General features: G+C 38.9%; 1 protein-coding gene across 4 annotated transcripts; it reads right to left on the reverse strand.

Annotated features, from left to right (window-relative positions):
- Nucleotides 1-581: 581 nt before the first annotated feature.
- On the reverse strand, nucleotides 582-25128 carry SLC6A4 (solute carrier family 6 member 4). Of its 4 annotated transcripts, XM_040616906.1 has the most exons (15): nucleotides 24769-25128; nucleotides 22663-22723; nucleotides 16310-16929; nucleotides 15444-15578; nucleotides 14460-14679; nucleotides 13898-14036; nucleotides 13386-13520; nucleotides 11289-11392; nucleotides 10459-10586; nucleotides 9989-10101; nucleotides 9064-9195; nucleotides 7832-7931; nucleotides 7372-7472; nucleotides 5222-5389; nucleotides 582-4457 (listed from the first exon to the last, which is right to left on the reverse strand). In XM_040616906.1, exons 3-15 carry the CDS (start codon nucleotides 16770-16772, stop codon nucleotides 4383-4385), a joined length of 2013 nt encoding a protein of 670 aa, XP_040472840.1. In that variant the 5' UTR covers nucleotides 16773-16929; nucleotides 22663-22723; nucleotides 24769-25128; the 3' UTR covers nucleotides 582-4382. The 4 variants fall into 4 exon arrangements, with proteins under 4 accessions (XP_040472840.1, XP_040472859.1, XP_040472829.1 ...); XM_040616925.1 differs by lacking the exon at nucleotides 22663-22723 and having other exon boundaries at nucleotides 14460-14652; XM_040616895.1 differs by lacking the exon at nucleotides 22663-22723.
- Between the last annotated feature and the right edge of the window lie 763 nt (nucleotides 25129-25891).

Below are 25891 nucleotides of genomic sequence, written 5' to 3' on the forward strand. Positions count from 1 at the left end.
TTCTACTGGAGGTAATATTTTATATTTGTCTATCAGTCTGTTCAAAGGTTCATATTCAAGAATAAAATTGTGTTTAAATTGTAACTTGGTAAGTAGGATGTCTGACTGTGGTCGTAGTTTTTAGAATACCTTTTCAACACTCTTCACAATGGCTTCTTTCACTTTGTTTTGTAGTAAGTTTATAACTTCTGTGCTACAGTAAGGTCATTAATATAAAGGTTTGAGATTGGTGTTTCTCTAGTCTTTTGTTCAGCAGTCTTAGTAATGAGACAAAATTTGAGTAAAGCCTGCCAGTTTACAAAGGCTTGGAATGGAATGAGTTTTATGTGTAAGCTAATCAAGTAGCTAAGCACTTAGTCCAAGCATGGATCAGTTTGGTTTTGCTGTTCTGTCTAAACAAACGAAATGTGCATTCGTTCTTGTGTTGGAATAGAATGGAAGTGTTTAGCAGTGGGCCAGGGTTCAAACACTGAAGGAAATCCGCTGCTTTTTGTCAAAGAGGCCGTGTTGGTATAGTAAACTGGACTAGATACTCTGCTTTTTCTTGGAATTAAGAGAGAGGCACAAGAGACTTCTACAGATGGATTATGAATATTAAATTTATTACAATAACAGTTTACAGTACAAGGCACATACTGATGACTTACAATCAGCTTGCAACACTTGTAACTAAACAGCCGCATAAATTAATACAGGTGCATCATGTACAAGTTGGAGAGAATACTTAGTTCTGTACAGCTAAAAATCCAGTTTAATTCTCTTGGCTTAAAAGGCAAACATGGTCCTAATTTAGCAGTTTTGTAACTTCCTTTTCACTGTTTGGAATAGAGGGTAGAACATACTGATGTGATTGATAAGCAGAAGGTGATCAGAAGAGAAGGAATTTGTTTGCCTCAGAACACTTTTTAATTGCAGTGCAGCCTGTTTGGTATCAATATAACTGGGTTTTGTACAAAAACAGTGTTTACTGTATGACTGCTTGTTGAGCTACCTGATAAATACTGGTTACTCTAGATGTTTTCAGATGGATATTAAATTAAATAATTTCTCAGTATTTCAACCACTTGGCTGAATAGAGATACTAAAATAGTGAACTTTTAAGAAGATTAAGAAGGCTTCAAACCAGTATGCCATGTAACAAAAAACTGATGAGGACTAAACTGCCTTGCACGTTCAGCTTTTATAGAATGAAAACATGGATGTATTTTATCTTTGTAGTAGTCAGGAAAAGAAAAGCCATTTTAATCCAATTCTGGAGGGCTTCTTTGCCCTCTCTTCCCATAAACCAGACTGGATTATTCTAGTAAAGAGAGCAAAGATCTAATATCACAAATGATCTTCTGGACTATCTTATTTCTAAAAATATTTTTCCTGTGACTTTGCAGGTCTACTTTTTATATCTTCAAATAATTTTAAAAACTTTCCCCATCTCTCAGTACATCTATACTCAGAGTGCATTATTCCCACTTTTAAACTGCTGAGAGATCTTGCCCTGTGACTATTGCAGGACTTGTATTAATATCAGGGCTTCTTGGATGACTTTTAATCCACTAGAAAACAGTGGCCCTTCTTGGGAGGTTGCTCAGCATTCTGTGCTAAAACCACCCAGAGAGACAATGTCTATTGTATATTAGTGCCTTAAAAAATATGAATTAAAGACACATCTTTTGCCATTTCAAATGCTGTTATAAAGGAATAACATCAGTAGTGCTGCACACTAAATAGCAGTGATTTCTGCAGTTACTACTCTTCAAAGTATTCCATTAGAAGTAATGTTTCCAGTTTCAGTTTGAAATGGTTGAAAGAGAAACTCCGGCTTTGATAGAGATAATGCTCATATTTAATTCAACCATTTCTGTTCCACCTTTACCTTTCCTAATAAAAGATAGTAAAATATCTGTTTAAAGAGCAAGTGGCTATGTGTAAATGACCAAAAATGGGAACTGTAAGTTTGGGGGTCGTGTTTGGTGTGGTTTGTTTAATGAGCCTAGCATGAAACAGTGTTAAGTCTGGTAAAAAAAAAATTTCGATTTGTAAGATTTGTCTATTTAAATACTTATCCATTTAGGAGGAAACTTATCTAGCACTAGTTGAACACTAGTCTGAAGAGTGAAGAAGCTGGGTAGAGTTTTCTCCTTTATCTCCCACACTTTGATACTGGATACATACAAATACCTAATTAATCTGACTTTGACATGTCATTTGTGTTTTTTCAATTAATGAACTCCTAACAGAAAATTGAATCTTTTAAAAAAAAATCAGTAATTTTCTGATTGGTAACTGAAGAACTAACTGCCTTTCTAATCTTGAAAGAATTCCCAAACTGTTCCTCATTTCTTCCAATGAAGGCAGTTTTGGAAGTATATTTCAAATATACTTGAGGGATAAGCTGCAAAACCATTTCTTATGAGTACCCGTCCAGTAAGACTGATTTATTACAACTTTTTTTGGGTCGCAATGAAAGAATATATTCCCTTTTTAAAAACAGTTCAGGATATTTTTGTTTGTAGTTCTGAAAGAACAGTTCTTGTCCCTTTACTTCCTTATTGAAGTTGGGCTTGAGACTTAAGTGAACTGAAGTCAATAGCTGAAGTGTAAGAGGCCTTCCTCCAGGATGTGTCTGCACGCTTAAGGAGAACAACCTTGGTGGAGGTGATGAAAATGTTTTCAAAAGGCAAACACACCATAACTGCTTTCCCCTAGTGTGGTGAGTTCTTTGTACCAATGTAAACTCTTCAACAGGTTTCTTAATGCCTGCTGCTGTGAATACATATATAACCTTGTTAATTTTAGCAGTACATTACCTAAGTAGACCATGAGATACAAAAGAGACTTTTGTCCTCTATTTTATTTTACTTTTGTTATAATCTATGTGGTAGAGTAAAAATACAATGCAAGTTTTTACATAAATGATGCCTACTTAGGGTTTATTCTCAACTTCCCCATGTAACTGCGGCAGAACTACTGTCCTCCAACTGACTTGGCAGCTGCAGTCAGTCTGAAGGGCAGTTACATTCAGAGAGCATGTGTATGCGTATAATAGAAAGAGGTTAATGTGCATGGAAGTTAATCTATATCAGTGCCTCAAAATTTAATATAAATAGTTCTGATGAGAATCAATCCTGCTGAGCTCTACTCATCTTTTTGTTAAAAAAAAAAAAAAAAAATTCCCCTCCTTTTCTTCTTCGGGGTGAAAATCAAATGTGTTCACATTAGAATATGAGCTATTAAATCTTCAAAGTAGGTTTGTATAGTTTGTTAAATGTACTTTTGCCAGCCAGCCAAAAGGATTATTCTAAACTTTACTTCTGTACTAGGAAAGAATAGAAAAAGCCACAGGCTCCAGCAAATTTTAGGTGTGAAATTAAATTAAAAAGAAACAAAAAACCTAAAACCAAAACTATGAAGCAGAGCAGCAGATCTTTAAGATTCCACTTTTTGGCATCAGAACTCAAAAAAAAAGTCATTTTTGGTTTGTAGTTTCTTTGGGTATAAGTGTTAGGTCTGTCAGGACAGTGATTTTGTGAATATATAGCTTGGTTATAAAAATACTGTAGTAAGTGGTAGCAACTCAGGTACTTCTCAAGTAACCCACGATGAGTTTTTGTGGCTTGACTGGGTCTAAGGGAAAGTGAAGCCTACAACATTACAAAAATGCTTTTGTAGTATTTGTTATGCAAGAAATAATAGAAACCGTTACCATTTACAAAATGTAGGAAACACAAAAGAGGATAATGCTACCAAATACGTGTGCTAATGTATGCAGAGCTGTATATTAGTGCTGCTCAGGATTGTTTCCTCTTCCTCTGTCTACTCAACTTCAAACTTAGGGAATTTGCTATATTTTTTTTTCCTGCTTTATAAAACCCTGTGGTACTTGAGTAATGTATGGCTATCAGAAATATTTTTGTATTTTTCAGTGTAGTTTAAGCAATTAGAACCTTAGAAGCAAATACGACATTGCCCAGTACGAACAATCACATTGAGGAAGATACAGGAGTACTGCCACAGACTTGGGATCTACACCTACTCCCACCTGCTGATACTCGTCCTACAGTGGCTTTTGCAGTCACGCACACTTTCAAACAGCTCGAGTGCCCACTCATGGAGTAGTGGTATGCACACAGACAACCTCTTGTTTCCAGAATGACTTAGTTGTCAGTCAGTTCAGTCTGGTTAGAAGTGCACAGTAGATTTCATTGAATTGCTTGGATAAATGTGCTGGAGGCATTGTATTTCCAAATGCCCATTGTCAGTGATGCAGCCTCCACAGAAAACTCCTCCATTTGTTGTCTCAGCTGGAAATGTAATTATTTGGGGGCATAGTATGGAGAAAGTTACATTTTATGCTCCCCCTCTTTCTCCCCAGAAAACAGCTTAGCTTATACTGCATTCATGCGGATGTCTCCAAAAGGAATTTCTGTAGCTGTTTCTGGAGTAATGCTTTTCAGAATACGCTGTTGGAAAGAAATCAGTATTAGAAGTTGATTCATTTTAGAGGTAATACATAACATTGACAGCCATTTGGAAATAGATTTGTGACAAAAATATGACTTGGTTTTGAGTTACACCTCTTTAACTACAACGTAAGGATGTTTCAGGCTTCTGTTATCTCAGCACTACGAAGATGTAAGGTGCTATAGAAGAACACAGCATTATTTTTTAATTATTTGCAACATGATTTGAATCAAGGTTCTACGGATGTTGTATTCATGCTTTAGGGCTTTGCAGTTTATGTGGATACCCTGAGCCTGTTGGCTGAACACACTCTTTCTGAATTGGTATTTATGTGAACTTAGAAGAAATCCCCAAAATGTCATCACACACTGCCACGGATTTATGGCAGAGAAGTCTTACTAAATGTGGGAGAGAAAAAGAAACTTGTTCTTACAGACATACCCAAGGGAATCAATCTTTCACTGCCTCATTCCCATAATACTATGTCTTGTGTGATTTCTAGGAAGAGCTTCTAGTTCAACAGAGCTTAAAAAAAATTACTTGATACTATATATGAGTATGTCAGTGGCCTCAGTAAGACTTGGGGAGATCTGTGAATCACTCAGAACGGGCAGAAGACAATTAGCTGTCAGCTGGCTAGGAACAAAACAGCAATAATCCTAAAGTCCCAGGTCATTAGACCCTAGAAAAATCTACACACAGTATTTATAGGAATCACCTCCTTCCTAACAGTCAAATAGAAGCAACAGAGCATTGTGGATACCTCCTTAAGTGTTCCTGGAGTGATGATCAACCGATAAACCATGTAGATTGGAATGAAGACTATAGAAGAGGTTCCTATGCAATAACCTGCTACTGTGGTCCAGTAGGGATAATTATAATCAAAAAGCCGTAGCTCGGGAGGGTTGGACAGAAAGCTGCAGGTGACAAACTGGAAAAGAGGAAAGGATGAATACATGTGTTTTGATGGCACACACTTTGCTTTAGGGAACTCTGTGTCCTAGTGTAGCATTGAACTAAAAAATAATGAGTAGGACTCAAGAAGGATTAAAAATACGTTGACACTTAAAAAGTCCTAGATGACATTAATATGGATGTTAAAAAAACAACCAAAACCAAAGAACCCCCCAAAACCCACTTTTGGATATCCAGACTTTCATTCAGGAAGTTTAAAAGAGCTCAAGCGCTTTTGGGTATAGCCCAACCAGTAACAAAGGAACTAGGCAAATATGCTCATACAAGTTGCTTATTCCATAAATACACATGGTGGTGGTTCTTACCTAAGAAGCATTAGAGAGAAAATTCAGGACCACACTTGTACACTTAAAGGAAAAAAAAATGTTGGATGGACAAAATGAGATGGATTGATAGCAGTGTGCAGAATTTCATCCAGTTACTTTTGTACTGGGCCCTGTAACTTGATTCCAGCTAAAGCATCCCTTCCAGAACAGCATCATCTTCATGTTAAACCACCAGAAGTAGGAAGTGTACAGTAACAGCAGACAGTTAGCTGCTTGTCCCATATTTAATCATGATCAGTGTCGATTCTTATTTATCTGAATTTAACTCATAGCCACGGTGGTGGTGTTACGCTGTTCTTTATTGGGTTGTAGACCCTTTTAATACTCTTTCTTTCAAATACTGTTAAAATACTTGCCTGTGGTAATCACATCAGCTTTCAGTTTTCTCTGTGATAAGCTATACAGATTTTATTTTTTTCACTACTACTTATTTTCTACACATTTTAGCTTTTCTGTGATATTTTTCCATAGTATTTCAGTTCTTCGGTAGCTTTTACAAATATTAATACTAGTTTGGATATGGTATTCTGGCATCAGCTTGATTAATGGTGTTAGATCATTTTCCTGTGCATATCCTTCATGCCTGAAAAATTTCTTGTAAAACAACAAACACTTTTAGTTTAATATTACAGGAATAATACTTGTGACTATCCTTGGAAGGATCTCTGAGTTCATCTTTTCCAGCGTATCATCAGAAGATCAGGATTGCCAGCAAAATTTCTGTACAGAATAACATAGTACCTTCTGGTCTTAGTTTAGTTTAGTTTTCACATAGTTCTGCCTAGTAACCACATCACCAGAGCTGTATTCTTCTCTGTTTATTTTACTGTTTTAGGATCACAAAGGGGACAGTACTGTAAAAATTGTTTGTGGTGTCACACTTTTATTTATAGCCTTTTCCCCTTTCTTTTTCTAGGCGTAATAAAATGAAAATCTGTTAATTATGGATTGATGATTACAAGTGTTTTGAATTCACTCTGTAGGTCTTAAATCTACATTCTGTGCTTCACAAATTCCATCTTGACCTGCTCTGCTCTCACTGAGGCTAGTAACAATAAAAGATAGTGTGAACTAATTTTGGATCAGGAAATGAATACTCTATGTTAAAATGTTATCAATACTGCCAAGTCAAACATTGGGACAGTATTTCCAATTCTGAACTACAGATTTATAAAGGTTGCAATTAACTGCTGTAAATTTTAAGTGGAATAGTCTCAAGTTGTCAGTCAGCAGTTGCTGAGGCTGTATGTTTACCTATCTTGGTTTTCTTCCCCAGAGAGTATGCTTCATCATAATCTTTTACTGCTTTGTTTTGCTGAGGGAAATATAAAGCAACAAAACAAAGTAACTTTGTTGAAGGAGGGGAGTTATTCAGAAGCCAGTCTTACTTAGCTAGATCATCTACAAAAGTCCTTAAAATAGTGATTTAGTAACAAGACCTTGCAGCATTTTATTGGATTTTTCACCGATTGAACCTTTTTGGTTTAACAAAAATTGTTACTAAAGAACTTCACGAGGAAATTCTGCAAGTAAGCTATTAGAAGTCTAAGGAACTGCATTGTGCAATGTTACTTTCTTGTGCTGTAAAGAAAAAGCTGTAAAGAAAACTCACCAGAAGGAAGATGGGACTAATTGCTACCCAACAAATTCGCCAGTACCAGCCTGGGGTAAAGCCTAGCATTTCTTTCACATCATTGCAGAACTGGGTGATGCCTGTGGAGACAAGGTGGGGGAGAATGGTGACAGCAGATACACATTTTTCATAAGTAGGTGCATGGCATTTTGTATGCACAGCAAATAAATTCAGAATCCATCGTGAAAAACTGTTGAGTTCCTATAATTCTCTAATTATATTAAATGCTTAATTATTCTGAGTGATAGCTTTTGTTACATGGTACTTCTGTCAGACAAAATTAATAATAATTCTCATGGATTTAGTGAGTTTGTAAAAAGGTTTTGTAAACTTTTTCCGGAGATGTCAGTGATCTTGTCTGCAGAAACGGGAAATGCAACACTGCAGAAAGCTCGGTACTTTGGGTTGGTGGTGTTTGTTGACGTGGCAGTAGACGTACCGTAGAACCAGGCCACGGCAACTGCTTCCAGAAACACAACGGTTAGGACAGCTGGACCAGTGGCATATTCTTCAAACAGCTTTACCACATATGCGCCTCCCTAGAAAGGAGATCATATTATCAGTGAACCAAAGATCCAGTGATGGCAGTCCTGTAATACTGTTGTTTATTGTTGCCTTCATCTGAACCAGAGCATTCACAGATGGGTGCAATTCAGTCAGTTCTGTCACTTTGTGGCTGTTCTTGCCAGTGAAATCCTCGAGCGTGCTGCTGCTCTGCTCGCTCTCTGTCAACATATTTCACCACACAGAAAAGCTAAAACTGAATCTGCTGGATGTTTTAGCTGGATTTTAATGAACCAATGAGATTTGCTGGGGTTTGATGGGATGGCTTGTTGCTTGCTTTCTGCGATTGCATCTTTCTCCAATGCTAGCCATAGTTACTGAACAAGAAATAAATAAGGTGTTACTTTGCTTTCTTTCCACTTGGGATCTGGACTCAAGGAGGAGGAGAGCACTGTGGCTCAGAGAGGAACTAAGTCTCCTTTTACAGCAAATGCTTTAAACGAGGAGGAAGTTGCACATAAATGTGCAAGTGGAGTGAATCGTGACAGGAAGGCCAAGTATTTTTTTCTTGTCCCTTGTGATCATTACACTCATTATTCAAAATGTTTCTTGTGAAAATGAAGTCCCATGAGCCCCACAGGGACTGTATGGTGTGAATGATGATGACTTCTGGCCTGATTTGATGAGGAAGGTCCAGGAAGTTCATTGCTAGAAATTTTTGGAGAACAGCAGCAGTCAATTACAGCATTTTCCAGCCGATATTTTTTTGATCATTCTTTTTAAAAATTCAAAATACATTTCAAATATTGTGAAAGTTAAAATAACAATCCATGTTATTTTTAAACATGGAGCTTTTGAGGATAGACACCATACACAGAATGTGGAAGGTTGACTGCTTACTGACTGAACAGCAACTGCGTCATTTTATCATGTGTAGCACATTAGAGTTCTGCTGAATTGCAGTAGGAACATTTTGCAACACATTTCCTAGTGAGAGATACTGTTCACATTCATTCCAAATATAGATTTCTGATACATAAAGAAAACAGGCTGGAGATTTAATCTGATTTCTTGAAATTCTCTTCAAAAAATACTGCCCTCTCCAAGATGTCGTTTGCCAGTATGAAGAGTCATATGCCAGTATGGAGGAGTGATTAAAATACTTACAAATGTCAGGGTTGCTAATGATCCCAAAAAGCAAATGATGGTCAGACCAAGGACAAAAAATTCTCTGCGTTTGCTCCAGACATGTGGGAATTCATCCAGTACTCCAGTAATCACTCCCTCTAGTCCTGCAAACTGAAAAGCATGGAAAAATCACTAGAAAATAGAGGGCAGTTTTACCTGCTTTAAAGTATGTTTCATAGCTTAAAGGAGCTTTAAAGCATTGAAACTCTAGTGCTTTAATTCTGTCTGTAGAGTTGGTGTGTCTGGTGTTTAGACAGTCTTTCTTCAGAACTTTTAAACTCTTTAAGGTGGGGATTTAGTCTTCACATATCTCTAGGAAGTACCTAGCACCCAGAGGAAGTACTACATTACAAGTAACGGGGTGCTGGCAAGTGGTAGGTGGTTCAGGAGAGCAGAGATTGTGAAATCAGCTGAGTTTTGCCTTCCTGGAAGGAGCTGATTCTCAATCTATAAAAACAGGCTTACATGGGAAGTAATTACATCTCCTTTTTGCAGTGCTGCTCGAAATGCCACTTCCAGTTCCCACTTATTAAATCCAATTAGTGTGAAAAAGTCCCAGAATTTAGTAATTGCTTTGTAAGTTTGTAAGTACAAGAGAGAAGGAGCCTGGAAGGCTGCATTCAATCAGGGGTTGATGAATCAAGTGTGTTGCTTGTGTTTCCAAGTCTGTTACTAATTGTCACAGTATGACACTGACAAATCATTTTGTTTTATTTAGGCCTATTTAGGTCAAAATTGTAGTAATAGTTGCTGTCCTACAGAATGCACATGGAGATTCCAGTCTAGCTTTAAACCCATTAGAGATGGTGCAATATTTGCAATTCTGTTTCTTCGGGTGTTTGGGGGGGTAAGGCCAAATGCCAGGTATCTGAGAGGTCTGCTGTCTCGCATGCTGCCTACTCACCGTGCTGTCTAACCCCAGCGTGAGCAGCATCAGGAAAAAGATGATGGCAAAGAAAGTGGAAGCAGGCATGTTTGCAATGGCCTCAGCATACGTAATGAAGAGAAGGCTGGGTCCTGATACAAGAACAGAGAATTGGGGATAATTGTTAGTGTGCTGCTGCTGCGAGGAAGACAGGCTGTTTCACTGTGCCAGGTTCTCTTGCAGGGGAAAACTTCTCTCCCCAGACTATTTTGCAGTATGCAGTTACCACCGCATCTGTGAAGCTGCATGCAGTATGACTTCTATATGCTGTCTTTATGGAATGATTTTTTTTTAGCTGTACTCTGTAACAGTGCCCTTATTAGAAAGTAAGTCAGTATCCTGAATTATATACTAAATATTTTGCATGATTTGGGCTGTTCTCAATCTAGAAGATAATATACAAATACATCTTAGAAGCAGTTTGAGATGTGTACAAAAAGTTAGCTTACCAGTGTCTTTGGCAACTTCTGATACATCTTCATTCCTCATCTCAGCCATGTATCCCAGCACAGTGAAAATGACAAATCCAGACACAAAACTAGTCACACAGTTCACAGTACTGGTAACCAGAGCATCTCTGCAACAGAAGACCTAACTCATATCAGGGAATCGGCATCTGCTAGAAAGGATAGCTTACTACCAGGTGGGGTGAGTTAGTGATCTGGATAGACTAGAAAAACTAGGGGAATACAGTGAAAAAACCAAGCATTTGAAACAAAGAAAAAAACAACAACCCATGACTACTTTTTCATCTTCAATTTCAAACACATCCTGTAACATTAGTCTGACACTGGATTGAATGCTAGATGTATGCTGGTGGTTTAAAAAAATAGGAATTACTATAGGAATATTAAAGAACTGAGAATTTTGTTTTACAAGTTATAAATAGAATTTTTTAAGATAACAAGGAAACAACTATAAATTGCCTTTCAGCTCAAGACTAAAGTAATTTCTTAACTGAATGCTGAGATTAAATAATTATAATGTGATTGTTTGGCAGGGGTTTAGTCCATTTTGTTGTGGCATGTTCCCACGTCTTAGACTCCTTGCTGTAATTGGTAGATATTATCTCTTTAGGGTAGGCACAACAGAGGAGAAATGTTCTATGCAGGTTCAGTAAGGACTTCTGTTCTGTTACACTTCAGTCTGATTTATCTGTACACAGGTCTTCAGTGTACAGTGTTCAGTGTCTTTCACCAGCACTGCGCTTCTTTTTTGTAAATACCCACGATTACATTTTCTTAACTCAGTTTCACTTGTAGAATAAGGTAGAACTCACTGGTAGCAGTTGTTATGGAATTTGTTGTAGCTGGCATAAGCCAACAGGACCCCAAAACCTGGACCAAGGGAGAAAAAAATCTGAGCTGCTGCATCCACCCAAACCTGAAAAATATTGAAGATTAAGAAAAAATGACATGAAACAGATTGAATGAATTTGGCATATTCAGAATATCACTTAGGCCTACAAAACTGTGTCTTACTCGTCTGCCTATATCCCGGTCCTGGTCTAACAAACATTTTCTTAAGACACCATGTTGAAATATGAATATTTATTGTAGATCTGTGAGAGTTGTAAATATCCACTATAATTTTAGTGCCTATGCAGTGCTTATTTGTCCTGGTTTGAGCTGGGATAGAGTTATTTTCTCCCTAGTAGCTGGTACATTGCTGTGTTTTGGATTTAGTATGAGAATAATGTTGATGGTGCTTAGTTACTGGCTGGGTTTAAACCACGACATTATTGTATCTCTCAACACCGTTATAAGTACTCACTGGCAGTTTCACTTCTGACAACATCTTATTTAATTCACAGTGATTTGCCTGTGATCAGTTTAACACAAGTTTTGCAATGTACAGAGAACTTTTTATCTGTGATTTCGCAGTGGACTTGGCCCATCTTCCTCCAATTTCTGCGTGCTGTGGAATAGTTAGTCCTGTGTTTGGCTGTGTCCCCTCCAGGATAAGTAGCAGGTGATCACTGCCCAGATTTTTCCTAGATTTATGGAAATACATTTGACAGTGTGGATCCAGCTCTAGTCCTTAGGACTCAGTTCAGCTTTGCTGTAGCCATGACAGATGCAAGTGCAATCCTGTTATGAAAAGCCTGTTGTACTTGAGAAGTGGCCACAGCCTTAATGAGTCGTGTTCCTAAAGTACAATATCAGTTCTCTTTCTGAAGGTGAAAGTCCTCATTCATTTATCCCCTTCTGATTGAAACATGGAGTTCATTACAACTCATTTCTAATATTCTCTTCCATCATGTGAGGCCACCCTGTATCATCTACAGACAGAGCTCTGTCATCGTCCAGCACACAGATTGCAATCTGCTGTCCTCACTTCAGATACATCCAATACAATATCAATGCCCTTTATTGCTTTTTCAGAAGATGTGGTCCCTTATTGGAGATGCTGCTTTATCAGAGACTGGTGTCTTTTCATTTCCTCTTCATTCAAAACTCTCCATATCAGCTGGGCAGCAGCAGACTTGCAAACATTAGAATTTTTAATCTTTGTATTTGTAGTATTTATTGGTTTGGGGTTTTTCCATCACCCTCCTCACTAGATGCCTTCATAGGCAGTGAAGTAAGTGCAGCCTTGGAGCTCGATGGACTACTTGTCATCCACAGAGTTCAGAGCTGCATCAGATACTGGAATGCCTGGGGTCTGTTGGGTTAGCTCAGTCTTGTCCTCATTCCTCCTTTCTTTCTGGTGGTGTATGCCAGCCTAACTGATTTATTCCTTCTCCACACACACTTGCAAGCGTTACTGAGTCATATTTTAATCGGTGGCTACAGTGAGTCTCTTTGGGCTTATCTGCCAAAGCTTGTGACAGGGCAGAGATCTGAAGTTTCAACTCTAGTAACCTGCATTATTTGAATACAGGCAACTGTGGTCACTGCTGGGCTGTGGAAGAGCCTGCCCAACTTTGTAGGGATCCGCTCACAGCCAATAAACCTGCAGCTAGACCAGTTTTTAGGGTTTAGTAAATTCAGTTTGCTCAGTGTGAATGTCACAGGTAAAGGATTTTGTTGCAGTGTAGCAGCAATCATAGCTTCTTGCTCAATGTCAGGCTGATCACCGTTTTACTGGCATAAAATTGTTTGATCATTTGTTTTCTTTCTAATCATATCACTCATTCTATGCAATGGGAACTCTACTATTAGTTCAAGCTAAAATGACAGTGAACTCTCAAAAAATCTTTATAGTTACAGAAAGAATAGCATGACTGTTCAAACAAGAGCATGAAATCAGGCTTTTAAGTCCATGCTAAGACATCCATGTAATCATGCTCTATGCTGAAAATAGACATTGAAGTATACATGCTGATAGGCTGAAAGCCAATCTCTACCCTTTTATAACGTGGGGTTTTTTTTACCTCAGTGGCCAGGAGTTTTTGCCAGTCAGGTTTCAAGTAGTAGAGGACACCTCTCCAAGCCCCAGGCAAAGTTGCACCTCTCACAAGCAGGATAAAGAGTATGATGTAAGGGAATGTGGCAGTCACCCATACCACCTGTGAGGGAAAACAGTAAGATAGCATGTGCCATGGGTAGAAGGTTAACAGGAATGAGCTATTACAGCTCTTGGCATTTACAACATCTTCATGTGAACTTCTCAGAAGGTCTGTAAACAGGCAGTTTGCACATCTATACCCACGCTTTCTCACGGCAGGGTTGTTCTTGTCCGGAGAACAGTGGTGTAACTTACTGCTGTTATCTATTACTTGGGTAACAGTAGCAGTCACTCTACAGTAAATGCTTCACAAGTACATGAGTCTGTAATCCCTGTCATGAAGACAATCTGAGATAATTCTCTGTCAAATTAATTGGCTAATTTAGAACTGCTGCTAGACTATACTACCAAGTTGATTTGTCTTGCTTTTGCAATCACCTTGCCAGATGTTTTGACCCCTTTCCAGATGCTGAAGTATACAATGGTGAAGATTAACAATAAACAGAGGGTCAGTTGCCAGCTAATGCCTCCCAGGTCATCCAGCCCATTGGACCTGTGCACCTGTAGAACTTGGCGGCTGAAAGAGGAAAGAAGAACACAGTATAGATACATTTTAAACAAATGCTTATGTTAAGTATGCTGTGAACAGTCCTAAACTGTGGTCTGAGCATTAATAATAGTCCTGAGGCCTTGATAAGTAGCCTTCAGAGTCATGTAATTTTGGATATTTTTTTTTGTATTAAAAGTTTGGTATTAATGGTACAACAGTAATGATAAAAGATAAGTGATGTCAGCTGACAGTGGCCGGGAGCCTTTGATCTAAAATATAGACTACCCTCCCATGCACCCTAAGCTTACATACACCTATCAGTATTTAGTTATTTGAATAGTTCAGAAAAGGGAACCATTAATAAACAGCCCTGCTCCCCCTCCAGAGAAAAGCTAGCTACATATTCCACCATTCTGTCTAATATTACTGTCCTCACTTACATGCACTTACGTATAAAATTCTTCTGCGGGAGAGATGGAGTGCAGGGACCAGCTGACATTGTCCTTGCTGAAGTAGTTTGTGCAGTTGCCTGTGTTCCAAGCATTTGTGCAGCTAGTCCATGGCAGCTCCGCCGTGAAGGAGGATACGAGGTAGTAAAAGGCCCAAGCCATAATGGTGTTATAGTAGGAGGCTACGTAAAGATCTATTATACAGATGGCAAAGCCAATTCCTGGTAAGGCAGGAAATAATTACATGAAGTAAGTTTCAGCCCCCCCAAAAAAAGAAACAAAAACAAAAGAGGGAAGGAATTGAGTACCACATTAACTACAACTAGTAACTGTCTAAGGCAGCTCTGCAGGAAGTACACATACCACAACACTGGAATTTCTTGTGGCTTCAGAAACACTCAGGCTCCAATTCCAAAAAAGCATCCTTAATCAAGACAGAACATGCTTATATAGTTTTTTTCATCTGTTCCTAAATTCCTGGAATTTAGAAATAGGCATCTTGCACTCTCAGTAAATAAAAAAGACAAGACCAGAGCTATAACATGGGGAGCAAGAGAAAATGTACATACAGAACAGGTCCTTTTACTCTAGAAGACTGTGGTAGGATAGTAATTGACAGACCAGGCTGAAAATGGGGAATCATTTCTTTCTAGTATGTTTGTAATAGAAAGAGTAGATCTTTATTCTTTCCTGGTTAAAATTTTGCCTTGGATTCAGCAATGTTGCACTTACTTTATTCACATCTTTTGTTTATTTTTTTGATAATTTCAGGCTTGGGTGAGAGAAGGTGCAAGAGTTGCACATCAAATGTGTATACAAGAGTACATACACACATCTCCTGGTCTAGATAAAGTTTTATGAAAGCTTTCTTTGTAAAGCCAAAATCTTGTGTAGAACAAGCCTTACTTTGTTTTATGAGATTACTTTTCCCAGAAATTTCACTTATTCAGAAAGTTCCTAGTAATTTTCCATTTCCCTTCTTTACCTTTGAATATAGGACATATTTTCCTCCAAATTGAAATACAGCCATTCCTGTGGTACTGTCCTAGTGCTAGTTCCATATAGAAGAGAGGAATGCCTCCAAAGATGGCCATAATTGTGTAAGGAATGAGGAATGCTCCTGCAATAAAGAAAGCAGATGATTGTAACTCTTCATATGACTCCTCTTCCAACAGTACCAGCACTCCATAAACAAGAGTTCCTTTTATCCCACAGCGAAAATGCCTATCCCCTCCCTAGCCAGTGTGCCACACTGAATTACCATGGATTTCTTGTAAGAGTAACTACTTGGCAGTGTGAGTAAGAAGCAACACTCGGCCAAGCTTCTCATATTTCTGTAACAATTATACACAGGATTCACCAAGACTGTGCTGGCTACAATGGATACAATTGTGAGATGGGCTACAGATAAAAGAATTTCTTCCATAAAATGCCTTCTTTACATTAGGGAGACAAAAGTCCTTTCCGAGGTCTTCTTGATTTATGTTTTGGCTGATACATCAGTGAGTCTAAGACCTAGCATCCCTGATGAGTTGATTTTGACATGTTGGTTTATCTTAAAATACTCCCTGGGACAGGGATTGAGGCTTTTCTCCTGGAAGGCAGTCCTGCACCTAACTGGCTCTCAGCTTCTAGTTGTACTGATTTTTTAGATCTTGCTTGGTAGTTTTTCTTCCGTCTTAATTTATCTATTATCCTACCTCAGTATTTAGGTTTTCCAGCCTGCTTGAGAAGTAAGTAATTTCCCCTTGGCCATTTGTTATATATGATACTAAAATAAGTCACTAAATCATCCATTTATAAGCAAGCAAGTTCAGCATTAAGGAACAGCATACAAAACTAGTCACTGACCTCCTCCATTTTGGTAGCATATATAAGGAAATCTCCACACATTTCCCAGATCCACTGCATAGCCAATGACAGAGAGTAGAAAGTCAATTTTTTTACTCCAGGTCTCTCTGTCTTCTAGCTCCATCAGCTGCTGCTGGCCTTCTGCTCCACAGGTGGCAGAAGTGGTGGTTGTAGTGGTGGTTGGGGCTGCTGGGGCAGTGCACTGGGCATCTTCCACCTCTCCCATTCCATTGCAGGGAACCGAGCTCTGAACCCCTGAATAACCATTTGAGATCTGAGCTGCCTCCCCTTTATCTCCCTGGCTGGGATGGACTTTATTGCCATCCTCCACTAGCCGTAGGGCAGATTTAGGGTTCCTGACCAGAAGTCTGTTCTCTTTACAATCTTCTCCTTCATTACAGTCTGAGACATCTTTCTTGGAAGTCAGTGGCTCAGTCTCATTGCTTGTTGGCTTTTTTTCCATTTTTTCCAAGATTTGTTGTAATCACTTAACAGATGGACAGCAGCACAGAGTCCCCTTCTGGCTTGTCCTCCCACGCTTTTATTCCCAGCGTATTCCCAGCACTTTTAGAATTCTTTTTCCATATTTAAATCCATCCGATTGAAGGCACAAACACCATCTAAGAAATGAAAAATAGTTAAAAATCCATTACAGGGCTTACCGACACCAATAACTTCAAAGTCACAACTGACAGGTACTGTGAAATACTTGTAGAAGTAATTAACCATCGCAGCATGCAATGTGAATCATTTAGCACATAATCCATTCAGGATTTTGTACAGAGAAAGGAAGGAAGCAACCATCCTTTTCCACGGCCAAAGCTGGCATACCTGGCTCATAACCTCTCAGGCAGATTGGCTGGACTTTCTGCACACATTGCTGGACAACTCATAGGCAGTCACGGTCCTGCTGTTTTCTGGTACCACATTCTCCCTTTGAACACCGGTTTCATACCCAGGGAGGTTGTGGGACTCCCAGTTTGCAAAAATGAGGGCAGAGTTTAGTGTGGCTTGTATTTTCTTAAGTTCATCCTGTGACTTCTGCTGGTGATTTCTAGATTCACCCAGTATGAAGGGAGAAGAATTAATAAAACAGATATGGTATAACAATGGGTGTACAAAGTACATTCCATGACCACCTTTCTTCAGAGATCCCACAGGTCTGCTGTGTTTAGCAGCAGATCTAGAAGGCTTAAAGAAAAGTTTAGGAAAGTATTTAAATCTCAGTGGTTTTGCATCAACTAACTTTTGAGGCTCAGTCAACAAGGGAAAAAAGATCAGGAAACTTCAATTTTATTGTTTTTAATAAGAACTAACATGTGGGTCTAAAGGGGCAAAACTTGTCCCCAGTTTTATTTTTCATTCTGTTTGGATCTGCCAGCACTACGATTCCAAGCCCCAGGAAGGATAGTGAGCACTACTCCTGTGCTACTGTCCCCCGTCAGCAAATAATCCCTGCTTTACATGCCTTCTTCATAGGTGCTAGAAGCCCAGTCCAGGGGAAATATACTTTTTCTTTATTTTGGGATGGTTTAACACAATTAACTTTTTCTTCAGAACAAAAAGAACAGAAAAAGAATTGTGATTCAGTGAGTCGTGTTTCGTTTTCTGCGCATTTGCTCAGTTAATGTAAATGACCAGCTGCCTTTACTCAACAAAATTATAAAATTATAAAATTATTTAGGTTGGAAAGGACCTTAAAGATCATCTAGTGCCATCCCCCCTGCCATGGGCAAGGACACCTTCTACTAAACCAGTTGGCTTAAAGCCCCATGCAACCTGGCCCTGAATGTTTCCAGGGATAGGGCATCCACACCTTCTCTAGGTAACCTGTTCCGGAGCCTCACCACCCTCACACTAAAGAATTTCTTCTTTATATCTAACCTAAATCTACCTTATATCAGTTTAAAGCCATTACCCCTTGTCCTAAATTGAAATAGGGCTGAAGCCTTGAAATAGGAGTTGATCCTCTATACTGTTAATTCCCTGGGGTAGTAACTTTGTTTTATAGCTAGCAAAGTGTTACACAACCTGTGTGATGGCACTACAGATTAAATTACTATAATTACATCTATTTTATCCTTTTCAAAGCATTTTACCACACCAAATATCATCGTCACATCCTAGCAGAAGAATAAGCATTATTTCACTTTTAACTGTTGGAAAAACTAAAGCAGACAGGGGATATTTTTTGCTCGTTGCTCGAATTTACTCATTGCCAGAGCTGCTAAAACTCAAGTTTTTGCCAGTTTTCAGCCTTGTGCAAAGAGAGTTTGTTAAACCTCTTCCTAAACATTTATCAGTGCAAGTAGAGAGAGAAGGAAAGTTACCAAGATGCAGAGCAAACAGGAGGATTTTCTCAAGATAAAAGTCACTTGAAAGTGTTGTTTATAACATTCAGAAATCTCTGATTCTTCAGGCTTACATTCTGTCTTTACCCAGCTAATGATCTTTTCATCATATAGCAAGCAGTGCATCATTAATGCTGAATTCTTACAAGAGCAGTACTTTGCTACCATTAGTTAATCATCCACAAAGACTGCAACATCTTCAGAGATCCAGAGAAAAATACTATGGCAAAGAACAGGAGCTTCTGTTTTACCTGCAAGACTATAAAACCTGAATGTCCTTGGAGTCCGAAACCTTCCAAATGTCCCAAAAGACTTTGTGTAGATGAAAACAGTCCTGCCACCCCTGGTGCTAACATAGAATTCCTAGGAAAGGCCACAGCAATCCTGCCTTTGTATAGAGCATGTTAAATACCAGGTAGGAATATGGAAAAGTAACCTGAGCCGTTCTGGACTTTACACTTCTTACTCATAAATGAGAAAGCAGTAAAGGATGTTGATTTAACTGCATTATCTCATGAGACTGAATTTTCCATATCTGAGACTTAAACTCTTACTGTATTGTAAAACGCTTTGTTTCTGCACATCGATACTTTTGGCACTTTCATTACTGAGCAGAGGTTGAATGTATTGTTGATTATTTGCTGCGACAACCAAGATAGCTGTCTTACCCAGATCTGAGCTCCTTCTGGTCTTCTGCAGACCACAGGAAAGAAATACCACATTATTTGAAATATTTTTGTACAATTTTCAGTAGTTTGAGCTTCAAATATGTGAAGTGATGTGTGACCTTTCAAGGGCTTCAGCTGGAATTTGAACTATTCCTTTCTGAAAGAGAATTGCAGCTCATCAGCTACCCTGGGAAATCTCTGGAGAGACAGGCTCTTACAGCTATGCAGTGGTGTTCACAGTGGCATAGTTGGCACATGAAAACAGAACACTACAGAATCAGAAGATTTCATTATGCTGTAAAAAAAAAGGTGGGAGAATGTACTTTTCCCCCTCTCTTGTTACAATTCAAGAAAAAAAAAAAATCTGAGGGAATTGTAACCGCTACAAACAGTGTAAACAGCTGCAGAACTAGAGGACTTCGGGTTAATAAGTATCCTAGGGCCACTACGGAAGATGTCCAGGGGAAAATCATGCTGATAGTGAAGGATTTTGCCCACCTCAGCCTCCAGTTCATCTCTGCACTGAGCTCTCAGTAGTTACAGGTGCTAGAATGAGGACAGTGAATGATATAGGAAATGGCAGTTTATTACCTATTTTTAATCTTGGCTGTTGCAAAGGTTGCTTTTACATAAATACACATCGGCTTCTTATCACCAACATAATTATCTACAGAAGAAAAAGAAAAAGAAAGCAAGAAGAAAGATAGCTGTGCCTTCATTTCTTTTTGATCTGTTTTGTAGATGTGACTTTGCTCCTTTGAGAAGCCCTGAGCACCTGTGCCTTTTCTGTCTCTGGTCACTGAACAGAGACCATTCTAAAGGGCAGTTTCCATCTCCTCACTGCTGTGCTGTCCAGGAGCATGGGAACCCTGCCGTACCGCCAGCCCTGCAAACCGCGCTCCTCCTTACGCAAAGGGTGACGGAGCAGGAGTCACCCTTTGCTCTGCTCCAAAGAAAACACCCTGGGACCAGCAGCCTGTCCTCCACAAGTATTCCCTGCTTTGCTTGCTTGTTGAAAACACCAGGACTGATAATTGAAGACATGTGTTTTCTACGAGCTTGGCTGAAGCCACCACCAACAGTTCAGCTCAGCCAAATATCAATGACATTATTTTTGGTTACTCCCACACAGAGCTAAACTTGAACCAGCACTGTAGATGTAAACGCCCTGTACATCCCCTGACACACAAACCCAGCTCCTTTGCCTCTATCAAAGCAATCCTCGGGGAGCATCCCTGTGCTGGGGTCCGGTCCCTTCCCGAGCAGGGAGCATCCCCTTGCTCATTTTGAGGTGTGCAGTGACGCCCCGTGGCAGCGTGGGAACCCCTGTCCTTGAATGCTCCACCACGGAGTGAAACAAAGCTCTCCAGCGCTTGAAAACAAAATTATTTCCCTGTTTTCTGCTTGTTTGTTGTGCTGCTTTTTTTAAGGAGAAAATTGACTTTTAATCTAGGAGGTTAAAACAATTACGTTGAGGTACAGCAAACACCCGATGCTCCAAGTGAGGCAAATCTTAATGCCTCAGGTCACCTGGAGAATGCGTTACCTGAGGTGGGGCAGCACCGACTTCCCGAATTCCTCAGCCCGTGGGCTTGTTCAGCCTCACTGTGTGTGACTGCAGAAGTCATTACTCATCGACAAATGATCAAATACATTTTAAGTTACACAGCTGCAAGATGTGTATATTTGCACATATTCCACTTCACGCAAATTATGTTATTTTTTCATGGGCAAATTTTATAAACCAAAGCTTGCTGGAGTACCAGCCGTTCACTGGGTTCCAGCTGCATTCCTGTAGCAAAACTCACATCACCACTCTCACTCACACTGCTCCTCCATCTGCCTTACTTCTGTCCATTTACACGCTAGCACTTGCAAAGAATTTAAGTACTTTGAAGTACTAGCCTACGGTGTTGGCAAACAGACTCAAACATTAACATGATTGTTCTTAACTTGACCTACATCTCACTTTTCCCACAGAATATTTAAGATTGTTAAAATTATGTAGCTGCTTGACTACATATTACACCTGAATTAAAGACGCAGTCACAGGCAGTTGTGTGTAAATGGCAAGAGTCCAAAGAAATTACATTTTTATAGAAAATCAAGCAAGACGTTTGGATGACAGGACAGAAATCACGTATCCCACACGGGAAAAGGCTGTGCTGTTTAGCTGTAGGTACTTTTGTCACCTCTGAGCCACAGTAGCAACCGTGACCCCCAACAGCCACGCACCTGGGTGTTCCCAGGTACTGGTCTGATTAATACTAGCAGTAAACATTTTCTAGTCTTCACCCCTATCTCCTCACAAAGTCCTAGTCTCTCTTTATGCACAGGAAGGGAGGTATGTGACATGGGTGACAGTGAGAATCTTGTAAAGATTATCCCTTTTGCTGGCTTTTGTGGGCTAGTGCACTCCTGTTTTGCTGCACATGTGGTGTGAGGGAATTATAGAGGCTTCGTATTTTTCCTCTGATTTTGCGCAGGCCAGGAGTAACCTTTTAATCAAAGTTATTACAGAATAGCTCAGATGCTCCCATGCTGTGAAGAGTTGTTAGAAAATAAAAATTTCTGCCAATTAAGTCTTGAGACTAGATTGCACCAGATTATGGTAAGTTTTACCTAGTATGTGTCATGCACGAATCATATTTAGAGTTCATAATGCAAAAAAGTAATGCCTTTTGCTTTTGACTATGTTCACATAGACAGATTTCATTAAAAAAGTATTATTTTTTTAAATCATCATTAGTATCATCATTAAGTACCTAGAATATCCTTTTCTATTAGCTTGTTTCCATTAGGCAAGCTGATAGCAAGTGTGACAGATTGTATTCCAGGTTTCAAAAACTGGTATTTATAAAAACATAGTAAGAAGATACAGAGTCCCAGCTTTGGTAGGGCTGCTGGTAAGCACAGAATCAGAGGTATTTAGGTGCAAAACAGATATAAGCTGATATCGAGACCACCCCTCAACAGATTGAAAATTGATTTTTTCGGCATTTTTTTTCAGCAGGGCTTCTTTAAGTCTAGTTTAGGAGAATCAAAGCTAACTTGAAATTAATAGGTCCAGTGAATTATTTCCATACATACCGGGTCTGATCCCAGTACCAGTGATTTTAAATCTATGTGGATTGGGTACTTCTACACATCACTGTAATATGCAAATATTTTATAAGAAACTTGCAGTATGTAGATGACAGAATGGATCCTGTATATAAGTATTTGTAGTTCTCCAAGGGCTTGCTCACATTTTTATTAAAACAGAGTAGAACTGTACTCAGCAAGTAGTCCCACTGAGACAATGGCCCTTCTGGGAGAATAAAAGGCTACTTACCGAAGTAAAAATGGCTGAGTAGTGAGCTCCCTCCAGTTAACTCATGTATTCCCAGATAAGGCTAAACGTAGGTAAGATGTGAAAATAGGAAATATAAACATGTACTGTGAGCTTTATGTCATAATTTTGTCCGTGTTTCAGTCTGAAATTAAAGTGTCAGCAGGAAAGAGAGATTTTACCTTTAAAAATTTAAGACAATGTATTGTAGTGGGAATGCTGCCAAACTAATGACAGTCATTTAAAGAACAGAGCGGGGCGGGGGGATGGTGGTGAAAATGCATTTTATGGCTTGAGAGTGTCCATATGTAGTGCAAGGAAACAGATAAGCTTCGAGGGAACGATAATCCTTTTGTATTCTTCCTCAAATTATTTATATAAACTTGAAGGAAGAGTCATAACACAGCAAGTATCACCAAACAGAGCACTGTTCCTTAACATAACTCTGCACAGGCAAATTAAAGGGGACGGTGTTTCAAGTAACATACCTGTTTGCAGACTCAGGTCAAAGACTGGCTGCACATGCCAGCATGAATATACTTTTGTTTGTAGCGTTAGTACCTAAAGAAAGTCAAGGGACAGTCACTGTTGTTTTCAGATAATATGTCTTTGAAGGGGACTTGTTAATGCCTATCTCCAAATTACAGCCCCTTTACTCAGGCTCCAAGTTCTACTTAAGTTCTTTATGAAACGCTTATCCTGGAGATGGGCTTCATTATGTTGTGTAAGTTCTATAAAATACAGATTGCCAGATCAACAGAGCTGCAAATACGTAATTTTGGAAAAGAGTTAAAACATTAGTGTCAGAAAGGACACCAAGATCCACAGTGAACATTTCTTTAGGCTCTGAATGCTGGAGGAAGGCAGGAAAGCTGAAATGCACTGCACATTTCCATGTGTGGGAATAATATAGGGGGGTTATTTGAAATGTCAATTTTAGAACAGTTTTTCTTAATGTATATAACCATCTGAAATTCATCACACCCTGCCCAATTAGAAAACGGACCCACAACAGTCAGTTGCTATATGCCAGGTTTACAAAAGTACTCTCTGAGAAAATTATGGTCAATTAACTCGCCAAAACCATCAGAAGATGAAGCCTATCTGTGTGAGACCTTCCCTGGTAAAATGCCTGACAGCTAACACCCCACATTAAAAAATTCCACAATGTTTCTGAGAATCCAGATCCATTACAGGCACGATCCTTTTCTTCCCGGGATATCTTATCACATCAAACCATGTTTTCCATGACTATTTATATACTCAGTTATACTGCATTCCTCATTTAAACTTCCATGTTACTTAGCAAACTAACCCAGCAAGCCAGTTGGTTTCAGCAGTAAACATTATTGACTATAAATATACATATATATGACATACTTTCCAGATTTATTACTTATAATAAATCTGTCCCATTGAGTTAGATAATTTACTGTGCTGGAACAGTTTACCTTTTAAAAATATAACTTAATATGGCTAATAAAGCTTACTTCACCATTTTAAAATAAACAACAGTTTGTTTTGTTGGGTTGGGTTTTTTTGCTTCAGATTCTGCTTCTCTTGTTTTCCTTATAGTTTAATACTTAAAAAAAATTAAATAAACTTTACATTCGTAATGCAATCATGTGGACTGCCAAAACTCTAATTTCAGACTGTCATAACACAGTTCTGCTACAGGCATTTGACTCCCAACATTCATAATTGCTGGACAAGTGCCTGAACAGGACAGAGTAGAGCATGTAACATCAGAAAAGCAAGAAAAAGCATTAGAAGTTTTTAAAAAATCAAAACAAACTTACACCTGAAATAATGTATCTATCTCCCCCCAAAAAGCTTTTTTAGGTGTACCTTTTCCCAATGTGTTAGAAATTTCTCTAAGACCTGAAAAGTTCATTTAAAATGAAAAAATGTAGTATACATATTTCAGACTATCGTTAGTATTTCAGATTTTATAACCAAAGTTGAAAGAAGCAATGAGGAGGGAAAGTTAACGAAACTCAAGTATCTGCTGGTTTCAGAAGGTAGGCTCTGAAGACAGCAGTCTAGGAGTCTCTAAATTTCATAAAGTACTTTAGCTATCACTGTGTTAAAAACAAAATTATAAAGTACCTGTCCTTCAGATCGGTTTGAAGCGCTTTCCTTGGCGTTATCCAAGCTCGAGTAACCTTCACCCACATTTACTTCAGAGTCTTGGGAACTCAGCCTGTGGGCAACTCAGTATCTTGGTGAGGTTTTTGTACACCAATCCCCCTCACATGGTCTGATTTCCAGATAATCTGCTGCCAAAGAGCTCTTCAAGAATTTTTGCGTCACTTTAGTCAAATAAACTTTATGTTTCACCAGGGCTGCAGCTCAGTTTTCCTCCTAGAGGTGGGTGGCTACATTTGTCTGTTCTGATCAGTTCAAAAGAGCAAGATCCAGCGAAGGCAGAGTGGGAAGGAAGGGAAGCTTTTCTGGTAAGGGACAGTTTTGCTGGCTGTTATTACAGCTATAAATAACAGGGTAGTGGTGATGATGGAGACAACAAACGGGACGGAAGCTTTGAGGGAGTCAGTAAATTACAAGTTTGCAGGTGGGGCTGTAGATTACAGAATGATAGGAAGGACTGGGATATTATCACAATGAAGGGGCTTGGAAACTAATTTCTATTGCTGAATATACACGTTATTTTAATAAAGAAATAAGGTTTAGTTTTGTTTTAAAGCATTAATCACAAATTCTTTAAAAGCATTTTGCTCCTTCAGTAAGCTCAACAAGTAATTTCCTTTCTTCCTGCTACTCAAAATATCTCGCTCAACCTCTGACACATGCTTTTTCTCCAGCTTTTTTTTCCACCTAGGATTTTTTCATTCCTAGGCTTTACAATTTGTTTTTAAAAAGTCATAAATCACAGGTCAACACAATAGTGCCATAGTTTAGGTAGCAGATTTAAAAAAAAAAATATGTGGAAAACCAAAATGGGGACGAATAATGGTAGCTAATTGTTAGAGCAACAGCATTTTTGCTGGAAGTGGTTGCCAGTTTCCAGAGACTTGTTCCAAACAATTGAAAAGAAAACAAACTCTGAAAACTGAAAAGCATAGGGATATAATTAGCACTTTTTCTGTCTTCTGGTCCCTTAATGATAGCAGCAGCCGGCAGCGTGCCGTTCGCACCATCCAAAGGATAGCGCAGGTATTGCAGTTACAAACAGCAGCGAGACACGTACTAAAATAATTTTTTGCTTTCTCAT

Source organism: Falco naumanni, chromosome 1, assembly GCF_017639655.2.
Source record: "Falco naumanni isolate bFalNau1 chromosome 1, bFalNau1.pat, whole genome shotgun sequence".
In the NCBI taxonomy this organism is placed as follows: Eukaryota; Metazoa; Chordata; class Aves; order Falconiformes; family Falconidae; genus Falco; species Falco naumanni.